Below are 24,533 nucleotides of genomic sequence, written 5' to 3'. Positions count from 1 at the left end.
ATACTCCATTTGAAGTAAGACGACGCAGAAAGAAATACAAAGAACTTGTGTTTTTCCTCCAAACAAACTCAATTGGATATAAATGGCTGTTTCCAGAAGGAGTAATATTCAAGTTCAAGGAGAAGAAGGTCAAGATTGACTCTGTTCTTAAAGCTCAAGAGTCCCTAAAGGAGCAGCTGGGAAGGCCAGAAGACGAGAAAAAAGAAGAGGACGATAAGTCCAGTGGAGAGCGGGAAACTGGTTCGTCTGGTGAGGACTCTTTGTCTGAACAGGGGGCATCAGCCCCGAAAAGTTCCTACATCTGGTGAGGACTCTTTGTCTGAGCAGGGGGCATCAGTCCCAAAAAGTTCCTACAAATTGCGGAAGAAAGAGAAGAAGAAGTAAAGGCTGAAGGACTCTGAATTGTGCCTTTGAGAACTTTGGTTCTAGGGGATGATGGGGGGCACTGTTATTGGGCAATTAAATGTAACTGGGGATGGTTAAAAGGGTTAAAAGATTGACACAGTTCATAAGAAGTACAAAGATGAAAAGTCTGAATGAAGTATAAAAAGCTAGTTGGAGATCTCCTCTCTTGGGTTTTTAGTTAGTAGTGGGTTCTTTACTTTCTCCCTTATATGTAGCTTTCCCTTTCCCTTTTTTCTGTTCTAGTTTTTGTAGTGTTTAAAAAATCAATAAAAAATCCCCTCCGGGGGCTTAAAAAAAAAGAAAAAAGAAAACCCTACGGGGGTTGCCATAAGTCGACTGCAACTTGACAGCATTTCTACCACTATCAGGACCAGAGTACAAAAAACATCTCCCAGACGGACTTTCCCATCAAGTGAGATTTCATTATAGCCTCTACTGTTCAGTGCCCCCACCTTTGGAGGTGAGGATGGGTAAGTATTGGCAACAAGGCCTTCTTTGTGGTAGCACTCCAATTCTGGAATTCCCTCTCGGAGCATGGTAGCCTGGCACCCTACCATTCTTTCAGACATCAGCCGGAGTTTTCCTTGTCAGAGTTCTCTCAGCCCCACCCACCTCACAGGGTGTCTGTTGTGGGGAGGGGAAGGGAAAGGAGTTTGTCAGCCGCTCTGAGACACCTTTGGGTGGTGAAGGGCAGGGTATAAATCCAATCTCTTCTTCTTCTTCTTCAATTGTGTTGTAAGTTCCTGTAGCCCTGCAGGGTGGTTTTTTTATTATTATTATTCCTGGCTGTTTCTCAGAATTACCTGCTATGTAGACTGCAAGTGAGGCACATGCCTCCTGCCTCTCTTTACATGCATGCTGAGAGGAGCGTCAGGACAATAAGGTGAGATCACTCATTGGTGGAAAGGAGTCCTCCATGGTGCTCATCTTGGCTTGTACAGTGCAACTTGTCTTGTATTTCCTGTCCCCAGCTCTTGCTGCTCATAGTCCTGGCCTTGACACCAGTGAGGTCATAACTTGGGCTCCTCCTCTTCCTGTCATATGACTTCGATGTACCATGACTTCCTGTCAGATGCTTGCAGCTCCATGGTTGGGGATGCTTTTGGGGTCTGAAAAGATGGAAGAGCACCCCTTTAAGTTGTCGTCTTCGACTTGTTAGGGTGTTCATGTAGTTACTGGGATCCAGTTAATTCTGTGAGCAAGATTTTAAGTAATACAGGACTCTTCATATCTTCTTCCATCCTCACATTCACTGCATTTTCTGCAGCAAACATTGGTGGAAGTTTGATGTACCCAGGCTGTGTAAAGTAGCTCTTGGTCTTTATGGAGACAGATGCCTGGCTAGACGTTAGGAGGTTGCATTGTTTGGCTGGTAGGTGTTGGGCTTTGTGGGCAGCCTTTTAAAAGAGAAAGCAGCAGGCAGAGAGGCTTCTTAATTAAATTACAAACAGGCCTTGATGATGCCAGGCAAGTGTGACAAATCCCCTCCTGGGAGAAGGCAGTAAAAAGCTAAGGGGGAAAAAAATCTGCTACCTTTTGAAATGTAACAAGCAAGGGTGAGAAGATGAATATAACACTGGGACTGTCTGGGATCCTTTTGAAAGCAAAGGCACAGATAAAGGAAAACAGAAGAGTCGTTGGCTTGGCAAATCTGGAGCTTTAAGACATGGGGAAGGAAACAAAAGCGGGCTGGACTTCTGCTTCCTCCACTTCACAAATAGAATACCTCAGTTTATGATCTTTTCACGGCCTGCTTCTGTTACTGTGAGATCGTATGTATATTTATTTAGATATTAATGTTTATTTAGATATTTGTACCCTGCGTTTCTCCCCAATGGTTACCAGTGTTCCCTCTAAGCTGAGTTAGTGTGAGCTAGCTCACAGTTTTTTAGCTTCTGGCTCACATATTTTTGTCTTAGCTCAGGAAGGATGGGTCCAGATCAAACTAATTTATGCAGTAGCCAAATCGTTCACTCACAATTTTAATGTCAGTAGCACACAAAGTGGAATTTTTGCTCACAAGACTTCACAGCTTAGAGGGAGCATTGATGGTGACTCAAAGTGGCATAAAATATCATATTGCCTTCCAGTCTCAGATAATAGCCGTGTTTGTCTGCAATAGAACAGTGAGATTCAGGTCCAGTAGCCTTGCAATAGCCTTGGGAGTCAGGGAAGCAGGGACATGGAGGAGTGTCATTGGTGATGGTGTGATGTCACTTTCAGGGAAAACCTAGCATTGAAATTACCCCTCTCTGGGAATTGCCAGAAACTCTATTGTTAAACCCATAGAGATTCTAGCAATTCCTAGAGAGGACTGGTGTCCCTGCCGAGTTTCCTCTGGAAGTGACATCACACTGTTGCCAATGGCTTTCTCTTTTTACATTATTTTTCTCCTGCTGGCTGCAGAAGCAGCAGGAGGAAACAGGAGAGGGGGGCAGGGTAGGGTTTCCAGATGAGGCTGACAAGCAGGTGGGGGACTTACCAGGAGGCTCCAGGAGAGGGGAGGGAGGCTGGAGGAGAGGGAACTTCAAAGTGAGTCCCGGGTGAGCTGCTGTCACATTTAAAATGACCCTGTTCCTTTTAAATGCTTTGCCTCCATTGGAAATAATGGGGGGCACCTTCTTTTGGGTCTCATAGAATTGGACCCCCTGGTCCAATCTTTTTGAAACTTGGGGGTTTCAACACTCTGACCTCCACCTCATGCTGCATTGTGAACTGCTGCTCACTCCAGCTTCTGCTTACAAATTCATGGATGAATGTGCAGCTGAGTCTTATTCCATGACTAGTTCAAGACTGAGGAAATTTCATGAGTGGGATTTTACCTACCTAATTTATTTTCATTCCATCTTTCCTCTAAGGAGCTCAGGGCAGCATACATGGTTCTCTTGCTTCCCTATTTTATCCTCAAAACAACCCTGCAAAGTAGGTTAGGCTGAGAGGGTGTGACTGGGCCAAGGTCACCCAGTAACCTATATGGGCCAGTAGGGATTTGAACCTGGGTCTCCAGACCTCAATCCAACACTATCCTACACTGGCTGGCAAATCTGGACGAAGAAATCTCTATAATGAGTATCTTGAACTGTTACCTTATTACTCTTATAGGTGGTCCCGGGTCCTGAACGGATGCAGTTTGTACTTCTGTTCTTAACTGGTCTGAGGAATAAAGTTCTTTCCGTTCACCATTAATTCAGGCTTGGCCGCTTCTCTAGAAGAGAGGTTGCCAACCTTTTCTTTAATGAGACCTACTTCTGACTAATGAAAAATATCCCAAACTGCTCCCCCCCAACACATTACCAGTTTTTGTTCTGCCCTAGAAATAGGGCTATAGGAAGAGCACCAGAAATGAAGGTATTAGATAAGCAGCACGGAGGAATATCTTGTGAAAATAAAAGGTTCTTTTTAAAGTATTTTAAATTTTTTAAAAGCCTAGAGAAAATCTTTTTCTGGGTCTTCTTGAGGTTGAATGAACTGCTTCTGCAGCGCCTGGCAAACTACGGTAGTTCACAAGCTATCTAGAGTTGCCAACCTCCAGCTGGTACCTGCAGATGTCCTGCTACTACAGTTGATCTCCAGATGACCAAGATCAATTCCCCTGGAGAAAATGGTTGCTTTGTGGGATGGACTCTATGGCATTATACCTTGCTGAGGTCCCTCTGCTTCCCAATTCCCTGCTCTACCCAGGCGCCACCCCCAAAATCTCCAGTTCTTTCCCAACCCAGACCTGGCAACCCTAAACCTATCTCCCTGCTCTAGAATAACCTGACAGCCTCCAGCGTGTCCCCCCCTCATATTAGGAAACCATGTGCTGTGCCAGTGTGGTGTAGTGGGTAAGAGTGATATACTAGTATCTGAGAGACCCAGGTTCGAATGCCATGCCATAGAAACTCTCCAGGTGGCTTTGAGCCAGTCATACTCTCTCAGCCTAGCCTACCTCACAGGGTGGTTGTGAGGATAAAATGGAGAAGAGGAGAATGATAAAAGCTGCTTTTGGTCCTCATTAGGGAAGAAAGGTAGGGGTATAAACGAATCAAGGCCCCGGTCACATGGGCCGGATATCGCGGGGGGGAGGCGTGGCTGTTTGCCCCGGAGCAAACTACCACAGGGCCGCCGGATCAAACATCCCGTCGCCGTCCCATGGTTCGGGGGGAGGTGCCGATCATATGTCAATCCTGCGGCACGGCAAAGAAGCGGCGCGGCGGGGGTTGTGGGTTTTTTTAACCGAAGTGTGCACATGCGCCGTTGGGTGCTTGTGCGCATCCTGTGGAGACTTGGGGAAAAAACCCCTTTTCGCGACGGGACATGGGCGGGCGCCGGATGCCACGAGCTACCACCGGAAATGTGATCAGACGCCCGCCCTTGCCCCGCAGTTTTCGGAAACTAGTACCTCAGTACCTCGCGCCTGGAAAATCTGCCTATCTTCCGTCTCTGTAGCGTGGCTAATGCTCCGTGTGACCGCAGCCCAAATAAGTAAAACTCTTGGTCAGTCTTAGTAGAAATGAAACCTGTGGGATGCCAGAGATGATGGGTAGAAGAGTTTCTTTTTAGGGCCATGGAATCAGCATTCAGGTGTCTAATTCTAGATCCTTTGTCTCTCCTGCCAGTGGTTTTGTTCACTGGGATACTGGAGGCCAGTCTGCCACTTCTGCAGTTGCGTGCTGTGGTGGGGGAGATCTTCATCCATGAACTGGAAAGAGAAGGCTTTCAGGAGTACTTCACTGACCATCCAGGTAAAGGATCTGCAGTGTTCTTTTTAAAAAAAATCTTATGTTTATTTATTTAAATATTTATATCACCCGCCTTTCTCCCAGGCATCCTGGGACCCAAGGCAGGTAACAATAACATAAAAATAATCACAACAATATAATAAAGCAAAACACTAAACACATTAAAAACACCAACTGAAACAACTTAGGCCCCAACAAGCAGGGTATTCCCCCTTTGTCTAGGCACAGACTGCCCCCCTCCCAATTCTCTGGAATAGCTCATCCATCCGTCCATTAAGAAGAAGAAGAAGAAGATGAAGAGACTGGATTTATATCCCACCCTTCACTACCCAAAGGTGTCTCAGAGTGGCTTACAAACTCCTTGCCCTTCCCCTCCCCACAACAGACACCCTGTGAGGTAGGTGGGGCTGAGAGAGCTCTTGACAGAAACTGCTCTTTTTCAAGAACAGCTCTTATCAGAACCATGGCTTGCCCAAGGTCATCCAGCCAGGTGCAAGTGGAGGAGTGGGGAATCAAACCCAGTTCTCCCAGATTAGAGTCCGTGCACTTAACCACTACACCAAACTACATCAAAATTCCACACTCATCCATTAATTCTAAAACAATAACCTGCCCTCTCTCCCCATAAACTCGCCAGATATCCATGCAGGCCTCCCTATGCACAATTAATTTCTTTTCTTTTTTTTTTTTGCAAAACTCCCCTAAAAAGGAGAGAATTTTATTGCTTTTATAATTTTCAGAAAAAGGGAAGGGTATACAGAGGGATTAAGAATAGTGGTGAGTGAAGATTATATTAGTATGTTAATCTTTTATTAGTAATATTACATTCTGTGGCTTCTTCTGCGTTTGACCTTTCAGGTTATTAGTATTGTCCTTTGATGCACTTTCCTTTTTTATCTCTCAAGTTATAAGGTACACCTCCTACAACTCCTTCTTCCTCCGGTTCTTTGTCTCCTCCCTCCGAGCTGCTGTCCTCCTCACTGCTGAGTACCTTCCATGTAGTGAGTTCTGCTTCCTCTGAACCAGCGTGTCTCTTCAAAAAGTCTTGAGCTTTGAAAATGGAGTCTATCCTTTCTCTTTTGTCTTTAAATTTAAAGACCAGCCCTTCTGGAATCAACCATCTGTAGTTAATTTGGTGATTTTGCAAGAATGTGGTCAGTCCTTTATAAACCTTCTGCTTCTGACGAATTTCAAATGGTACATCTTTTAAAATCCTTATGGTCTGTTCTCCAATCTTCAAGGGCTTTGATGATGTCGCTTTTAAAATTTGATCTCTAATGCGCTGTTTGGTAAATTTAACAACCACTTCAGCTAGCAGGTTATTTTTCTTCGTAAAGTTGGTGTAGGCTCTATATGCCAAATCCATCTCTTCACTTAATTTATCCGCTGCACTGCCCGTCAGTGCCAAAGCATTCACCAACATGCTTCTGAGATCTTCTTTCTCAACCTCCTGGATACCTTGAAATCGGAGAGTTAAGTTTGATTTTTCCATCTGTAACATCAATAGCTTGTTGTCTTGTATTGGTTTTTTTTTCTATTTTTTGACCTTCTTCTTGATCTTTTGTGTATCCTCCGTTGATATCAGACATTTCTTTGCGATCTCCACCATCTTCTTAGCTGTATCTGTCAATTGTGTCTGTTGACTACTAAGGACACTTTCTATGCTGGATAACGTTTGACTGATTTTCTACATTTGGTCCAGCAGAGGGCGCAGCATCTCCCTTTCATGTTGAGTGACAGCCGACTCTGTAAGGCGGGGACTAGGTCCGGAAGTTCCTGCCTGCTTCTTTGCCTGTTTCTCCTTCTTCTTTTGCCCGACATCTTGACTTTTTTGTTTACTTTTTAAAAGTTTATGCCGCGCAGCTTTGGAACAAAACCCTCTTCTTCGCTTTAAAGAATTTCCCAAAAAGTAACTTTTTTATTCCGAATTTTCACTCCCCCTCCTCGCGATTAATACAGTCTCTTTCTATAAGGGGGGGGCTATCCACCCTCCTCCCATGCGCTTACTCCTGGGGGGGGGAGGGAAACGTTTAAAAGTTCCGCTCGTCAACTCACAGTTTGCGGCCAATTTCGTCTTTTATAATCGTTTTATCGCTTCTTCACTCCAAAGAAACCGGTGGCGTTGCTGAGTCCCATTCGGGCACAACGCGGCGGGACCTTTGGGGCATGGGGAAAGCCTCAATTCCCCGACCGTCAGGTTGGCAAAGAGGCAACTCCCCGGTGCGCCCCCTGGTCTGGAGCCTTTGCACTAAGGCTCCTAGGGTCTCCGCCCATGCGGAGTCCCCCCCAACCGCGCGTGGGCGTATTGCCTCCAGGAGCGTCTCAAGAGTGCAACCACCATTTGCGCCACCGTAACCGGAAGTCCCTGTGCACAATTAATTTCTTTATTGTCTTCTCCTTGGAACTAATATATATGTTTCAGTTTGATGCTCTCTCTGTCCCTCAGTCCAGTACTGTATGATTCTTGTATGGTCCCCTCTCTGAAGTAGAGTTGCCAGATCTGGGTTGAGAAATACCTGGAGATTTGGGGAGTTGAGCCTGTAGAGGACAGGGTTTGAAGAAGGGAAGGACTTCAGCAGGGTATAACCCCGTATAGTCCACCAGCCAAAGTAGCCACTTTCTCAGGGGACCGAATCTCTACTGTCTGGAGATCAGTTGTAATTCTGGGAGATCTCCAGCTACCAGGGGTCATTTCCTGCGGGAGCGCACAGGAGCAGAGCTCTGGCCAGGGGTCATTTGGGGGGGGACGCGGGGGGACGCCATCCCCCCGGGTGAGGTGCGGGAGGGCGGGGCCTGGAGCTCCCTGCTGGTGCCCGCTGGAGGTCGCCGCCGGCTGTGGGGAGGACACACTTCCGGTGATGTCAGGAGGTGTGGCATATGCTAATGAGTTATGCTAATGAGTCCCCCTAGCTCTTTTTCTACGAAATGACCCCTGGCTCTGGCAGTAAGGAGCCCAGGGGTCGGGCACATGCAACAAGCCCCGCCCCCTGCTCCCAGCCACCCTCAGTCGGGCCAAGAGGAGCAAGAAGCAGCCAGGTAAGTTGCAGAGGCCCCCCCCGCCTGCCTTCAGGTACAAGCTCTCCCTCCTCTGTGAGGGCATATCTGTGCATTCCCCTCCCTCCATAGCTGGCAATCCAAAACAGTCCAGTGGAGCCTGAGCAGTGGGTGTTGCCTTCTGACACACTTCCGGTGATGTCAGGGCGTGTGGCATATGGAAATAAGCTATGCTAATAAGTTATGCTAATGGGCTCCTGCACCTCTTTTTCTGCGAAATGACCCCTGCCGGCTACTACCTGGAGGTTGGCAATCCCATCTGCAGGCAGACAGCAATCTTGAAGGAGAGCAGGTTTAGCTCAGGGTAAACTGCAAAAGAAGAACAAGTTAACTCTGCTCCCCTACACCAAAGTCATCATCCAGATCTCCTCCGCCCCATAAAGAGGTACACAGTCACAGTTAGTTTGTCCCAGTGTGGTGATGAGAGCCAGCATGGTGCGGTGGTTAAGAGGGGTGGACTCTAATCTGGAGAACCGGGTTCGATTCCCCTCTCCTCCATGTGAAGCCTGCTGGGTGACCTTGGGCCAGTCACCGTTCTCAGAACTCTCTCAGCCCCACCAGCCTCACAGGGTGTCTGTTGTGGGGAGAGGAAAGGAAGGAGATTGTGAGCCGCTCTGAGACTCCTTAGAGTAGAGAAAAGTGGAGTAGAAAAACCAGCTCTTCTTCTTCTTCATCATCCCTCACTGAGTAATACAGATGGTCAGAAAAACCACGCTGCTTTGGTGGCCCTTGTGATCAAACAGACCTTGTGAGGGCAGACAGGATGTAAATTTTGTAACACAAATAAATATGGGAATGGAACGTGTCCCTCTGCCTCTCTAATCCAAGCAGATCCTAATGGGATCTTCCATTCCTTACCTTGGTTCAGCAGAGATAGCCTGCACCCATCCTGGCCTTTCAAGGATTAGATTCTATGGAGTGGATGTTACAAAACTTGCTTATAAATACATTTTTATCCCACTCTTCTTGCAAGAGCACTGCACATAGTTCTCCCTTCCTGTTTTATCCTCACTCCTGAGAGTTAGATTAGGTTGACAGAGAATGACTGGGCAAAATTCAGCTTTAGGGCATGTGGGGATTCGAACCTAGGCTCCCTCAGTTCTTGTCCCACACTCTAACCACAGCACCACACTGACTTTTTTTCTCTGCTTACAAAGGCCTGATTTTAGTTCTGGGTCTGAAATCTTACAGAAGTGTCGTTTGATCCCCCCATCACTTTCCATGCCAACTTGCTGGATCATCCGGATTTGCCCCAGTGGCTACGCTACATCCAACGCACTCCGTTCCAGACGGGCTATCTCTACGGGTCTGCCACGGACAAAGAAGTTGGCACAGAGACAATTGAGGTGTGTGGGTATGTGTGTGTTTAAACTAGAATGAAGGACAGGCAGAAAGACCGTGAGCACTTCTGGAATTTCGAGAAAAGGTAGCCGCTGCCACCACAAAATGGCTGCCATGGAGGCGGGACCATTTACAAAATGGTTGTCATGAGGGCAGTTACAGCAGATTGGGAGGTCCAAAGTCCAGCATCCTCCTATGATGGGGCAACTATTTCTGAATGGGTATTCTCTATAGAGTAATTAACATTTGCAATTCACTGCCGCAGGAAGCAGTGGTGGCTACAAGCATAGATACTTTCAAGAGGGAATTGGATAAACATATGGAACAGAGGTCCATCAGTGGCTATTAGTCACAACATATAGATGGAACACTGTGTCTGGGGCAATGATGCTTTGTATTCTTGGTGCTTGGGGGGCAACAGTGGAAGGGCTTCTGGAGTTCTGACCCCACTGGTGAACCTCCTGATGGCACCCGGGTTTTGGCCACTGTGTGACATAGAGTGTTGAACTGAATGGGCCATTGGCGTGATCCAGCATGGCTTCTCTTATGTTCTTATATGGAGCAGAGGTCCATCAGTGGCTATTTTCGTGCTTGGGGGGGCAACAGTGTGAATGCTTCTGGAGTTCTGGCCCCACTGGTGAACCTCCTGATGGCACCTGAGTTTTGGCCACTGTGTGACATAGAGTGTTGGATTGGATTGGTCATTGGTCTGATCCAACATGGATTCTCTTATGTTCTTATGACCCAAAGGTGATGCACTGTGGGGTCCTCTGAAGTAGCTTCTGTGCCAGTGATGAAGAAAGCCAGGACTGGTTCTTTGCTTCAGGGATCAAGAAAGATACCAGTGGAGACCAAGGTGTCCTTGGGCAACATTGTTGGAGTTCACTGCCTCCTTGGGGTTTACTGATCAACTTTAAGCATCAGTGTTAGTTGTGGCTCATGTAGGATATTTTTGGAGTTCTAAATCATAAAGCCCTGATCTGGATAGCCCAGGCGGGCCTCATCTTGTTAGATCTCGGAGGCTAAGCAGGGTCAGCCCTGGCTAGTATTTGGATGGAAGACCTCCAAGGAATACCAGGGTCGTGATGCAGAGGCAGGCAATAGCAAACCACCTCTGAAACATCGCTTGCCTTGAAAACCCTACAGGTTCACAATAAATCAGCTATGACTTGGCTGCAAAAACGCCCCCCCCCCATATATTTTTAATTTAGACCTAGCGAAGATGTCTCTGTGTTGTGGCAGCAACAGTAGCAATGTATACTTTTTTGTAGTGTGGGTAGCTTGTCTGGACAGGCACATTTTGGAGCCCTTATTTGAACTTTTGATGAAGCCCAAGACCCTGCAGTACAGATTGGAGGTCACCAAATATCTCAGTGCCAGATCTGAAGAACTATGTTCTGGATGGATGGAGGTTCAGCCTGCTGCATTCTGGGTTTCTGTGCTCCCAGTGCTTTTCCTTAGCTTGACTGGCAGCCATTTTGTTTCTCCTTGAGACAGAAAGAGCAACCAGATCTTTTTCTCTTTTCCACGATAGGTGACGGCATATAACAGATACACCTATGAGACTGTGAGACAAACCATGGTCATAAGCATTGTCCCATCTCCAGGTAAACTTTTCATTGATTGCTTTGCTGGTTTTAATTCCAGTGGGGTAGCCATCTCAAGAGCAAACAGGAGATGTGTGGCTCCTTAATAGGGGGGGGGGGGCTAGGTCTCCCATAGATTTCTGAGTGAATCCCAGAGTGTCGTCCCAAATCACTAACGTTGGGTTGCCCAGTCCTTACCTTCTACTGGTGGGGGGCTCTAGGCTGTTCTCCTGTTCTTCCCGCCTCACTATTGCACAGGGGGCGCACTAGCATTTGGCTAAAAGCTCTATGGTGAGCATAGAGTTTTTTGCCAAATGCTAGAGCGTCCCCGTCATGATGTGCCCAGTGCAATGATGTCACCTCCGGGTGACATCATTGTATCAGGCATGTCAGGCGTGGTGGGGCTCTTTGTGGGTGGGGCTCACCCACCAGCCAGCTGACAGGTGGTGAATTGGGGGCCCTAAACCATCAGGGGAATGGCAACCCTAACCAACATCACTTCTGGTATTGTACCAGAAGTGAGGTTGTACATTAGCCAAAAGATCTGTTCCCACCCCCAGAATTCTCTCACTGGAATGCCTGTTATGGCTCGCAACCTTACAATGTAGCATATATTTCTCCAGCACAAGCTTTCCTGGATATGGGCCGACTTCCTCAGTTCTCTCTGGATCCTATCTATGCAGACATTTTTTGTAGGAGGCAACACCTGGGACTCCCCACCCATGACACGTCTTACTCAGTTTAGCAGCCCAATTTTCTGTTGGTAGAATTTTAATTATGCAAAAGGAGCAAGAGCTCAAGCTGCTGAAAGGATAAACAGTTTTATTTAGAAGAGAAACAACTGTGCGAAGAGGAGAGGAGAGAGAAGGCTTTAACTGTCTAACCACCTAACTGTGTAACAAGCAGCCGAAGAAGAAGAGGACTCAAAAGAGAAGGAAGTCTCTGATGAGCCAATCAGGAGGAGGATCATTTGAAAAATACCAGGAAGTCCTTAACTGCTCTGATGCCCCCTGTAGGATATTCTTCTTATCCTCCTTGCTTCACACACATAGTAGATCTTATGTATTCTAACATGTTTACCGGCTTCAACCACAGGGATGTCTGTAGTGCTCCCTTGTGAGGAAGGACTCGACAGCCACTTTCCCCAAATGGAGAGAGTTGCCAGCTCTGGGTTGGGAAATACTTGGATATGTGGGAGGGGGTGGAGCCTGAGGAGGGCGGGGTTTGAGGAGGGGGAAGGACTTCAGAGGGTTATAATGCCATAGAGTCCACCTCCCAACGCGGCCATTTTCTCCAGATGAACTGGTCTCTTGTTACCTGGAGATTGGCTGTAATCCCAAGAGATCTCCAGGCACCCCCTTGGAGGTTGGCAACCTTAGAAACAGACCAACCAAGCTGCCTTGAGCATATATCTGGAGAGGCAGTATACCAAAATAAAAATAAATAAGACAAAGGCATGGCCTGGTTAGCACGGGCCAGCCTGCCTGAGGTGCGGATTGGCACATTGACACTTGTCCGTTGGCAGAGAGTTTTGTGGGCCTGTAAGTTTCGTGCGTTCCGTGCGCCTTGGTGTTTAGTCATGCTGGCCACATGGCCACGGAAACGTCTTCGGACAGCGCTGGCTCTTCGGCTTTGAAACAGAGATGAGCACCGCAACCCTACAGTCGGATTTGACTGGCTTTCAAGCAAGGGAACCTTTACCTTTTTAAGTTTCTGAAAGGCCCACTGTCAAGTTGTCAAGCAGTCCCATTTTCTTTTCCCCCCCTGAGGTTAAGGTCATAACACTGTCTTGGGAGTACAATGGTCTCATGGATGGTACACAAATTTAGCCCTGTGCCACTAGCCTTGAGACCTAGCATGGTCCCGTCCCCCCCCCCCCCGGTCTCCTTTTCCCTACCCCCCCTCTCTGCAGACGGAGAGATGCCCTACCAGGCTGACTTCTCAGTGAAGAACTGGAACGTAGAGGAAGTGCTGCCAACCGACGTTCACGAACGTTTCCAACAAGCCGTGGACAGCATGTGGGAGCAAGAAGGCTTGGTTGTTGTCAATATCTCCTCAGCCTTGGACCGGGGAGGCCGTGTGCCTTTGCCGATTGAGAACAGGAAGGAAGGGTAAGACAACTGAGTGTCTTGTGGAGCATGTAGGGTTGCCAGGTCTAGGTTGGAAAATACCTGAAGACTTGGGGGGTGGATCCAGGAGAGGGTGGGGTTTAGGGAGGGGAGGGGCCTCAGCATGGTACAATGCCATAGAGTCCACCCTTCAAAGCAGCCATTTTCTCCAGGGGAGCGAATCTCTGTCAGCTGGAGACCAGTTGTCAAATCGGGAGATCTTCAGGCCCCAAAAACTGGGGAAAAAGGGGGGGCGTTTCGGCCTCAAAGGGCCTTCCTCAGTGGTCACTATACAACATAGTATAGACACACATTCAAACATATGTATACTTATTTAAAGACCAGATGTTGTATCCTTATATGTTTGCAATTGTGTTGCTGGTATTAATGATGGGCCCTAGGTATGGCCATATTCATTCCAATTATTCTGGTACAGAGATTGCAAAAGTCTGAATGTGTGTCATTCCATCAAGGTAAGGATTCTGTTATGGTCAGCTTAGATCTTCAGGCCCGACCTGGAGGCCGGTAATCCTAGGAGCATGGGAATAGTCCTAAAACTGTCAAGGTTCCTGTTTCTGCTGTGGCACTCTCACTCATGAGCTCTGGATTCTGTTCCAGTTTTGTCTATCTGACACCATTTTGACCGTGGAAACAAAATGTATGAGGTGACTTCACCCAGTAGCATTTACATGGTAATGTGAAGCCCTGTAGATGATCTGAACATATGATGCAGAATTTTTCTGAGCCAGACCCTTTGGTATAGGTTGCCAGCCACGTGCCAGCAAACGCCAGGAGATTTGGAGGGTGGTGCTGGTTTAAGCCCTGGCAGGGGGAAAGGGGCAGGCCCAAAGAGGTTGGAAGGGAGTCATTTTGATCTGAGAATCAGGATGGGAGGAAGTAGGTTTGCAGTTCCCCCCTGACCAGTGGCAGGGGGTGGGGTGGGGGTAGGGTGGCCAGATTCAGGTTGGGAAACACCTGGAGATTTGGGGATGGAGCCTGGGGAGGACCTCAGTGGGGTACAATGCCATAGAGTCCACCCCCCAAAACATCCATTTGTTCCAGGGGAACTGATCTCTGCAGTCTGGAGATGAACTGTAATTTTGGGGGATGCTCAGGTCACACCTTGCCAGCTCTGGATTAGGAAATACCTGGAGATTTTGGGGGTGGAGCCTGAGGCAGGTAGGGTTTGGGGAGGGGAGGGACTTCAGTGGGGTATAATGCCACACCGTCCACCTTCCAAAGCAGCCATTTTCTCCAGGTGAACTGATCTCTGTCACCTGGAAATCAGTTGCAGTTCTGGGATATCCCCAGCCACCACCTGGAGGTTGGTAACCCTGCACCCCTAGGAAGGTTATCCTTCCCCTTTTCCTAATGCCTCAGCCCCAATCCGTGACTGGGATCCAGCCCACTTTTTCACTCCATCTCTTCTGTTTCTCCCTCCTGTTCCAACACTCATCCCACATGGCTATTGTTTGTACAGATTTTGTACAGCGTACAGATTTTGTACAGTGTTGCCTTATTTATTTATTTAATTAAAAATACTCATACCCTGCCTTTCCTTTTTTCCCCAATGGAGGCTTAGAAAGCCAAACTGAAAACATAAAAGGTACAATACCCCCACAGCCTACACTCCATTAAAATAACCTTGCAGCATCTCCTTAAACAATTCCAGAGACTGCACCCCTCCACCTGCTTCAGAGAGCCTGATCCATAAGGTAGGGGCCATTCCCAAATGGCCCATGCTCTGATTGATGCCAGGCAGGCTGTGAGAAGCAGGAGGACAGCAAGTGTGTCCTGAGAACTGTAGGTAGTCACAACAACATGTAGGGAGAGATGGTCCTATCTGGGTAGTCAAATCGACTCCTCTCCCCTTTTTCAAAGCCAGCGTGATGCAGTGGTTAAGAGTGGTGGACTCTAACCTGGAGATCTGGGTTTGATTCCCCACTCCTCCTCCCCATGAAGCCTGCTGGGTGACCTTGGGCTAGTCCCAGTTCTCTCAGAACTCTCTCAGCCCCACCTGCCTCACAAGGCGCCCGTTGTGGGGAGAGGAAGGGAAGGTGAATGTAAGTTGCTTTGAGACTCAGTAGAGAAAGGTAGGTAGGGAAAAGCAGGGTATAAAAACCAAGAGGAATTTCACATTACCGTTTTAACCCATTTTGAAGCCGTTTTTGATCTGTCATGGAGTAAACCGGTATAGGGCTGCCATTTCACACACGGCTTTCCCCTTCCAGTAAAGAGCTGGATCTGAAGCAGTTTGCCATTTCAGACTGCACCGCTTTCCCCCCGCCATTTTTCGCCCATGTGGGCGATCTCCGGCTTTTTTTTTTGGGAACATTTGCTTTAGAGCGCTATAGCACTATAACAAAACACTCCAGGCATTCCAATGGGGTTGATATAATGCTGTTGCGTCATAGTGCTATAGCGCTATAAAGCGAACGTTAAAAAAAAAGCCGGAGATTGCCTGCGTGGGCGAAAAACAGCGGGAAAAAGCGCATCGGAACCGGTAGAGGAAACTGAAGACTACTTGGAAGCGGTTGAGAGGTAAAACGCTTCAGCCCCGTTTTCTAAAGGGGACAGAAGTGTTTGTGTCTGAAATTACAAATATATTCTGGTAGGGAACTGGTTCTAAAACGGTTCTGTCTGAAATGACAGCACCTCTTTCCCCTCTTTTCATAGGGTTGCTAAGCTCCAGGTGGCACCTGGAGACCTCCCAGTATTACAATTGATCTCCAGACAAGCACCCTCAGTTCCCCTGGAGAAAATAGCAACTTGAGGGGGTGGATTCTATGCAATTATAGCATGCTGAGGTCTCTGCCCTCCCCAAACCCCTCCCTCCCCAGGCTATACCCCCAAAATCTCCAGCTATTTCCCAGCCTAGAACTGGGAACCCTACTTTTTCACCTGTGGAAAAGCTGGTTGGATCTCACCCTCCATCTCTCCAGTTACCTTTTAAGGGGTGAACAACATGTTTGAAGTACCACTTATGGAATTCTAGAGGGCCCAGTTCTAACTCCCTGTTCCCTTACAGGTTTTGCCTCACTACTGTATGTGTATTGGGGTAGAAAACAATTGAATTTCTTTCTGTCTCCCTTATTCTACAGGTTTATTCTTTCTTCCTTTCCCCCCTCTTGGTCTCCTTACCTTCTTTTCCTCTTCTCAGAATCTACATCAAGGTGGGCTCCAAGGATCCATTCACTGAGTGCTTGACAGAGGCCAAGTCCCCTGAAAACCGTTACCGGTGTAAGTTGGAGCAACAGCCGGTCATTACCTGTTACGACAGCTTCAGCCCCAGATTCAAAGTGGACTGGTGCAATCTTACCCTGGTGAGAGGCGGGGATTAGGGTTGCCACCTCTGGGATGGGAAATACACAGAGATTTTGGGGGTGGAGCCCGAGGAGGAAGGGGTGGGACTTTAATGGGGTGCAAGGCCATAGTCTACCTTCCAAAGCAGCTATTTTCTCCAGGTGAACTGATGTCTGTTGCCTGGAGACAGGCCCATAGCCAGGATTTTGTGGTTCAAAGGCCCCGGTCACACGGAGAATTTGCTGCGCGAAAGGCATGAATGTTGGGCGAATTTTCGGGGCGCGATCACACCGCAACATCTGGGAAGCATAGTGCACCCGTGGCCAACCTGTGGCGTCCTGCCGAAGATGCGGAGTTAAAAAGTACCAAGGAAAGTGCACTAGTATCTGGAAAACGCGCGGCACAGGTGGGCGTCTGATCGCGGGAGCGCTAGTATCCCGTGGCATCCGGCGCCCGTCAATGTCCCGTCGCAAACTGGATGCTTTTCCTAAGCGCATGCACACAAACACGAAACTGAAAGCAGTGCTGCTCCGCGGAACTGCGCATGCGCACAAACACGAAACGCTTGTGTGATCGCGCTGCGCCACTTCTTTGCCACACTGCAGCATCGCCGTGTGATCGCCAGCTAACAGCCGAAGCATGGAGACTCAGGGGACCGTGTGATTGGGCTACCATGCTTTATTTTGCTCCGGGGCGAACAGCCACGCCTCCCCCCCTGGGTTATCTGGCCCGTGTGACCGGGGCGAAATTTTTTTTCTGGTGGGGCTGCCATTATTTGCCATAATGAAGGGGTGGTGGCGTGCATTGTGGCCCACCAATCAGCTGGAGAGCCTTTTAAATCTTGCAGGAGGAAGGGAGGGAGCACGCACCATCCCTTTAAATGCTTTTGGGAAGAAGCGGGGGCCTTTAAAGAAGGGGGCTGGCCCTTTAAGGAAGGGGCAGAGCCCCCAATAGCCCCACTATAGTTATGGGCCAGCCTGGAGACCAGTTGTACTCCCAGGAGGTCTCCAGCTACCATCTGGAGGTTGGCAACCTTAACAGGGATGCAGAGGAAGTAGGGGAAATGGCATGTAGGAAGATTTGGCTAGCCATTCCTGAGGTCAAGAAATCTTGATTTCCTGTTCTTCTTTGTTTTTATGTTCCTTAGATAGACCTCACAGATGTAAACACCACAGAAATGGTGATGGTCTACGGTGATGGGGTGCTTGAGCCTGGCCCAGAATTCAATCCTCCAGAGGATGCCCCTGATAGGTTGTTCCTCACTGACTTCTTGCTCACTTTCCTTCTCCCTCTCATTGTGGGCATTCTTCTCTGTCTCATCCTGGCCTACATCATGTGCTGCCGACGGGAAGGCGTGTAAGTTGGGCATATACCTAAGGGCTGGGGCAGAACACATGTTATGTAAGACATATGACTTCTGGTGGGAGCAGGTGGGCAATCCACAGAGAATTCTCAGGTGTTCTCTGGATTTTTAAACATATCCAAGCAAATTATGTGAACCGAGTGGTATTTATGCAAACAAAGATCATCAAGTCATTATGTAGTGCAGGTGTCCCCAGCCTTTTGGGCACCTTTGGAATTCTGACATAACTTAATGGGCGCAAACACAAAATGGCTGCCACAGGTGGTGAAGCCAGCCACAAAATGGCTGCCACAGCTTACCTCCAGTCACCCAGTGAAGATCCCTGTGCTGTTGTGGCAGTTGCTGCCAAAGCAATCTCTAGTGGTCAGTCAGAGGCCTTGCTGGGCAGAAGCTGCACCTGGCACCACCCACTTTCTAAAAACACTTAGCAGAGTGCAGGAAAGGTGTGGACAGGTGCTGTGGTGGAGCCTACAGGCACCATATTGGCATCTCCTAATGTCAGGGTTACTCAGGACAGCTGGTGCTCTGTTCACACTTTAATTGACAGGAGTGTCTTCCCTTCTCTTTTCCCCGCAAGTAAGGTCACGTTCAGTAATTTCACATGAAGATATCCCACAGCTGTCTGTTCTGCTTTCTAGAGCAGAAGTTGGCCTTCACTTCATAGTGGGAAGAGCACTGTAGGAAGGGGAAGAGCCACCTTTACTCTACTGGTAATGGCCCAGGCCCGTAGCTACAGTGGGGCATCTTGGGGCCCAGCCCCCTGACCTACTGCCAAGGCCCCCTAACTTCCCATCCAGCCCAGGTGCTCCCTTGGGTGGGTTTAATTGTATTTGTGGTGCTCCCTTGCGGGGGTGTGCGGGGTGCCTCCCCGACTTATTTAAAGGCCCCCTGAATTAAAAAATCTTGGCTACGGGCCTGTAATGGCCACTTAACCAGAATTCTGGAACAGATGGTACACACCCCTCTCTAAAAACGGCTCCATATTCCGGCTTCCTCATCCCATTGAATCTTCTCTCTTGGCTATTCCATCTGTTCCTTTCTAGATTTGGAAATCAATGTCCTACATACAATACCCTGACTTTCAAAATCCCCCATGGATTTTCCATGCCTTTCTCTTTCTGCCATTGTTTCCCGATACGTCCCTTCCTGTGACCTTTGCTCCCAGCATTCCCAGCTTCCTGAAAGGCTCTTTTGATCCAAAAACAAAAGCCACGTCAATAAGTTTTATGCAGACCAGCCAAAATAAAACAACCATCATGTGCACGCAGGGCATCATCGGGCCAGTTCACACATTGCAAAGTCCTGTATTCCTCATGTGTCCTGTCAAGAGACATGTGCTGGAGGTTTCCATGCTCAGAACTTAATCTGATCAGGACTTTGATGTGTAGGAAGAGGGGGCTTTAGTGCACCCCTATTTTCCTGAACTGAAATGACACAAAGAAGCAGTGAACTGCCCTACTAGGGAAACTTAACACATGCTGTGGGCTACTAACAAGTTTCCCCACGGGCAAATAGTGGCTTGGGAACATTTGAAGTTGGAAAAGTGTATGGGCTGGGGATTTAAGCTCCCTGTTCCTTGCACTATCTGTTCCCAATCTGAATTATTCCCCCATATACTGGGGAATTAAGTTTCAATCATAGACCTTCTAAAACATGCCTGCTTGACAGGAAATGTGGCAGACCCATGACTTTGCAATGTGTACACTGGACCTTCCTTAATGTCTCTGTCCATTTCCCTCTGCAATGTGTGCATTGGACCTTTAATAGTCTTAATGTCTCTGTCCATTCCCTTTGTTCCACCTGGAACTCTCTTCTTGGACATGTACATGCCCCCCCACAACAATCCTCCTCAAAACTCACCTTTTATGTGGAGCCTTTCCCAAGCCTCACCCCCCAACTATGACCCCCAATTACAGTCAATGCCAAATAACCAAAATGGTATCTACTCGAATTTTGACTGTTCCAGTCTCTCCCGCCCCTCCCCCTTCCGTTGTTGTCTTTCGCACTGTCCAAATTTACACGGCAAATCCCCACTTAATCACAAAGTACACTGTGTGACCCTGGGCCAGTCACATACTCGGCCTAACTTGTGAGGAAAAGAGGGAGGGGGAGGAAGTGTTTCGTTTCACACATGAATGACATATTTACTCAAATGGTCTCAATGAAGGAGTTCATGACATCACAGAGTCCTCTTTCTTTGACTGAGATTCAGACTATTACGAGTGAAAAAAATCACATTTTTAAAACCACATGATTAATTGTTGATGGCATACATTTAAAAAAATATATTTGTCATTTTAAAATAATTTAGTATAGATTACTTAGTGTGGGTTTGGAGCAGATTCATCCCCATGACCACTTCGCCGCCGCCCCCCACCCCCCCGGAAATTGAGAAGTCTATACCCCTGCTTGGGCAAGGAGTTTCCTTTTTGTAGTGGCTGTCGTTTACAAATTCTGCCAAGCATCACGTACGGCTCGTGGATAGAACTTTGCTATTCCTATAGCATCATGTACAGCTCACGGATAGAACTATGTTATTCGTACGGCATCATGATACAGAATGCACAAAGCTGCTATTTTGCTGCATATGTATGTGGATCACTGCTGTGCAGAAAGGCATGGTATTGTCAAACTGGCGAGACCCGGGCCCTTGCTGAAGATTATTGTCACAGCGAGAACTGCAATTTACGTGTGAATCTTTTGTACGAAGGCATAATTGCCTGTGCAAAATGAAACCTGAAGAGGACATGACTGAGACTAGGAGCCGAAGGGCAATTTTGGTTGCCTACAACCTGGAGATAAAAAAGTGTCCCACCCCCTTAATAGCAGCTTAATGGGATGTTATTTACCAAGTGATATTATTTACCCCTCTGCCATGAAAAGCTTCACTTGCTGGTTTCCACACATTAAACCTCCATTAAAGGGCAGGGCATTTTTTCCCTGTAGGTTGTTGGCAATCCTAGGCATTATAGATCTGTTATAAACCGTTTATGCCCCATGAAATCCAGCGCACAGGGTAGGAATCAATTATGCAAATTTGTGTATTTGCATAATTTATTCTAATCCAAAAATCTAGATTTTTTAAAAGTTTATGTTAAAACATATATTCCACCTCCTCGGTGTATGCTGTTGAAGTGGCTGCTTGCACATTTTGGAAGACATAATTAAAATGCAATAAACTGTCCCCGACAGAGCCACAGGAAACAAGACCAGCCGATTAAAAGATGGTTAAAAGAATCATTTCCAGCCCGTGCCAGCCAAGAAGGGTCGATGAAACCACAGGGGAGCGATGAAATCATTGAGAGCAGTAAAGCAAAATAAAAAATATCACATTCAGGAAAAGGGCAATAAAGCAGAAAACTAATAAAATCCATCAGTCTAGGAAGGGGGAAGGGGAAAAGCAGGAGAAGACATAACTCTGTGGTGACCAAATGACTTTGGAAAGATCACAGTAATGAGAATTTAAAAAGACACACATTTTGGCTTTATGAGCATAATGTGTGGATGCGTGCACACACACACACCTGACCCATAGCTAACGCGGGGCCCATGGGCCTGGCCCCCTAATGTTTCTTCCAGGGCCCCAACCTGAGCCTTGGCTTCTCCTCCCCCTGAGCTCCACAGTAGCTACGTGCCTGCCAGTGAAACGGGCTGCATAGAATCGGAGGTCTGATCTCGCAAGACCATCTCCTGGTCAAACTTCCAGAGGCGCTCTTCAAGGCGCCTTCCTAAGCAGCCACCTGGAGCAGGCACCAGCAGGGGAACCCGAGAGGGCAACGTTGCAAAAGTGTGGGTGAGGCCAGGCAATCCTCCATGCACCTTGCAGGGAAGTCAAGGCACAGGATTCCAGCTGTGCACTCTGCAGCTCTAAAGTACACTCCGCAGCTCTAAAGTACACTGGCTTGCAGTTAGTCAATCAGCCCCATCTGCACCAGCCTGGGGGGGGGGGAGAATGTACGTAGCTCCATACAGGCATATAATGGCTGGCCCCCTAAGCAAAAAATTTCCCCCCCCCCAGCAAAAAGTTGCTAGCTACAGGGCTCACACACACAGACACACACACAGACACACACACACATTGCACAGGAAGGATGCCTCCAATGATTGCTGTCTGAGGTGTTCTTGTTTCTATTTTCAGAGTGTAGCTATGTTGTTCTGCAGTAGAGCCAGTGTGGTGTAGTGGTTAAGAGCGGCAGACTCTAATCTGGAGAACTGGGTTTGATTCCCTACTCCTCCACATGAAACTTGCTGGGTGACCTTGGGCCAGTCACGGTTCTCTCGGAACTGTCTTAGCCCCACCTGCCTCATAAGGTGTCTGTTGTGGGGAGAGGAAGGGAATGTGACGGTTAAGCCACCTTGAGGCACATGAGGCCTGCTGGGTGACCTTGAGTCAGTCACAGTTTCGTAGAAAAAGAGCTAGGAGAACTCATTAGCATAACTCATTAGCATATGCCACACCCCCTGACATCAGGGGCCCGGCGGTGGACCTGCAAGGCCGGCGGGAGTGCGAGGAAGCCCCGCCAAGGCCCTCCCTGGCCCCAGGCAGGCAGGGGTGGGGAGAGGCGGGGAGGAAGCAACTTACCCTCCCTCTTCTCCTGCCTCCTCCTGGATGAATGAGGGCCGGAAATGGGGGGCAGGGCTTCGTCGTGTGCCCCATCCCCCGCACCTCACCCGGGGGAACTGCGATCCCCCGCGATCCCCCCCGAATTGACCTCTGTGCACAGGCCTCATTGTAGATGGTTGTATGTCCAGGGTCAGGGTCAGTACGCACAGTCCTGCTCTCCTCTTTGCATGCAGAATGTACAGAGTTGGGATGACTTAGCAGAGCTACATTTTCAGCCCTCTAATCCTGGAATGCGAGTGCACTCGCTTCTCAGTGAAAAAGGGAAATTTATGCTTAACATGGAGCAAGAAACCCTTCACAAATGGGAAAGAATTTAAGGACTCATTCTCACCACTGCTCCGGCAGACTAGCCCCTGTGGGTTTTAGCTTGCTTTTGAAAGCACCCGAGAAACCCTGATGGTATTCTTTGGTGGTCTCCCATCCAAATACTTGCCAGGGTCGGCCCTGCTTAGCTTCTGGGATCTGACGAGATCGGGTTTGCCTGGGATATCCAGGTCAGGGCAGGTTATAAGCTTTTGAGAGTCAAAGTCCCCTACCATCATCAGACTCTCAAAAGTCTATACCCTGAAACTCTTTGGTGGCCTCTTAAGACGCTACTGGACTCCAGTCTTGCTACTATTTATTTACCATGCAGTGCTGCGACATGGGCGCAGTGTATCTGGCCTACTTGAAGCCTGCACTTTGTCCAGCCTTTCCCCCAAATGTACGCGTTGTGGACTAGAATTATGAACAGGACACCACAAGAACAGACCAGAAATTTGCATACTGTCACAGTCACTCAGTCTGCTCTGGGAAGGTTGATTTGAGGGTAGTACGATGGTGGTCAGTACTGGTCATGAGCCATCACTCGCAAACAAACTCATGAAGAGCACAAGGGTGACTGTTCTTCAAGAAGTGCCAATGGGGTCTTGAGGCTGAAGCATTGGCCTGGGATCTGGGAGACCCAGGTTCAAATCCACACTATGCCATGAAACTTACTTGGTGACTTGGGGAGCCGGTCACCCTCTCTCAGCCTGGCCTACCTCTCAGGGGTGTTGTGAGGGGAAAATGGAGGAAGGGAGGGTTGGATCTTGCCAGCTTTTCTGCGAGTGGAAAAGAGAGGAAGGGTTCCCCTGTGACCACCCAAAAAGACTATGCTGGGGAACAGGGGACCTGCATGGACAAAAGCCGTGTGGGGTGTAGTAATGAGAACTGGACCAAATTGAGTGAAAAAGCTGGCTGGATCCAGTCCAATATATGCAGACCCTGAGCTCCTTGGAGGAAAGGTGGGCTTTAAAAATGTCAATAAAGAAACTTTGCACCTGCAACATTTCAGTCACTTTTCAAAAGGCTTGGAAATGGCCACCCATGGGTTGCTTTTGCGCTAGGATTCCTCAGCACTGCTGCAGCTGGGGGAGCTTTGCTGTACAAACACCTGTGTAGTTTTCTTTTTTTGGCTCTCCCATTTCTAGATCAGAGTTAAAATCTGCAAACATGGACAGCTGTTGCCTAGATTACACTGTGCTTTCACACATTTTTGTTGGGAAACAATTGCTACAGTACCTCCAGGGTGCATTATCCAGTTGTGTGGGAGAGCAGCCGTTGGTGGCCAACGGTACCTCAACCTTGTTTTTTTCTTCCTGTTTAATTACAGGCACCGAAGAGACATGAAGACTTCAGAGTAAGTGACGTGTTGATCCTTGTTGTTCTGTGAGCAGTCTGCATGGAGTGGTCTCGTAGAAATGTGTAACCAGGGCTATTTTACCTCAACCTTGTTTTTTTCTTCCTGTTTAATTACAGGCACCGAAGAGACATGAAGACTTCAGAGTAAGTGACGTGTTGATCCTTGTTGTTCTGTGAGCAGTCTGCATGGAGTGGTCTCGTAGAAATGTGTAACCAGGGCTATTTTGGGGCAGGAACGCACAGGAACGAAGTTCCGGCTGGCTTCAGCGTTGGCTATGCCCACTATAGCCAAAACCTCTGCATGTGTGGCTACAGAGGGAAGGCCTGGAGAGCGCCCCCCCCCCCCGGCTACTCCAAGCGCCG

General features: G+C 48.2%; 1 protein-coding gene across 1 annotated transcript in view; it reads left to right on the top strand.

The window, feature by feature from the left end:
• SGCA (sarcoglycan alpha) overlaps positions 1-24,533 on the top strand; it is a 39,433-nt gene that overhangs the window by 3,805 nt on the left and 11,095 nt on the right. The window contains exons 2-8 of the mRNA XM_015413676.1: positions 5,007-5,132; positions 9,375-9,529; positions 11,059-11,131; positions 13,023-13,221; positions 16,379-16,541; positions 17,669-17,877; positions 24,142-24,168. Coding sequence (XP_015269162.1) covers positions 5,007-5,132; positions 9,375-9,529; positions 11,059-11,131; positions 13,023-13,221; positions 16,379-16,541; positions 17,669-17,877; positions 24,142-24,168 — 952 coding nt within the window. The remainder of the gene's footprint in view (positions 1-5,006; positions 5,133-9,374; positions 9,530-11,058; positions 11,132-13,022; positions 13,222-16,378; positions 16,542-17,668; positions 17,878-24,141; positions 24,169-24,533) is intronic.

Source organism: Gekko japonicus, unplaced genomic scaffold (assembly GCF_001447785.1).
Source record: "Gekko japonicus isolate JY-2015 unplaced genomic scaffold, Gekko_japonicus_V1.1 scaffold544, whole genome shotgun sequence".
NCBI lineage: Eukaryota > Metazoa > Chordata > Lepidosauria > Squamata > Gekkonidae > Gekko > Gekko japonicus.
This window is presented reverse-complemented; position numbering and strand designations above follow the sequence as displayed.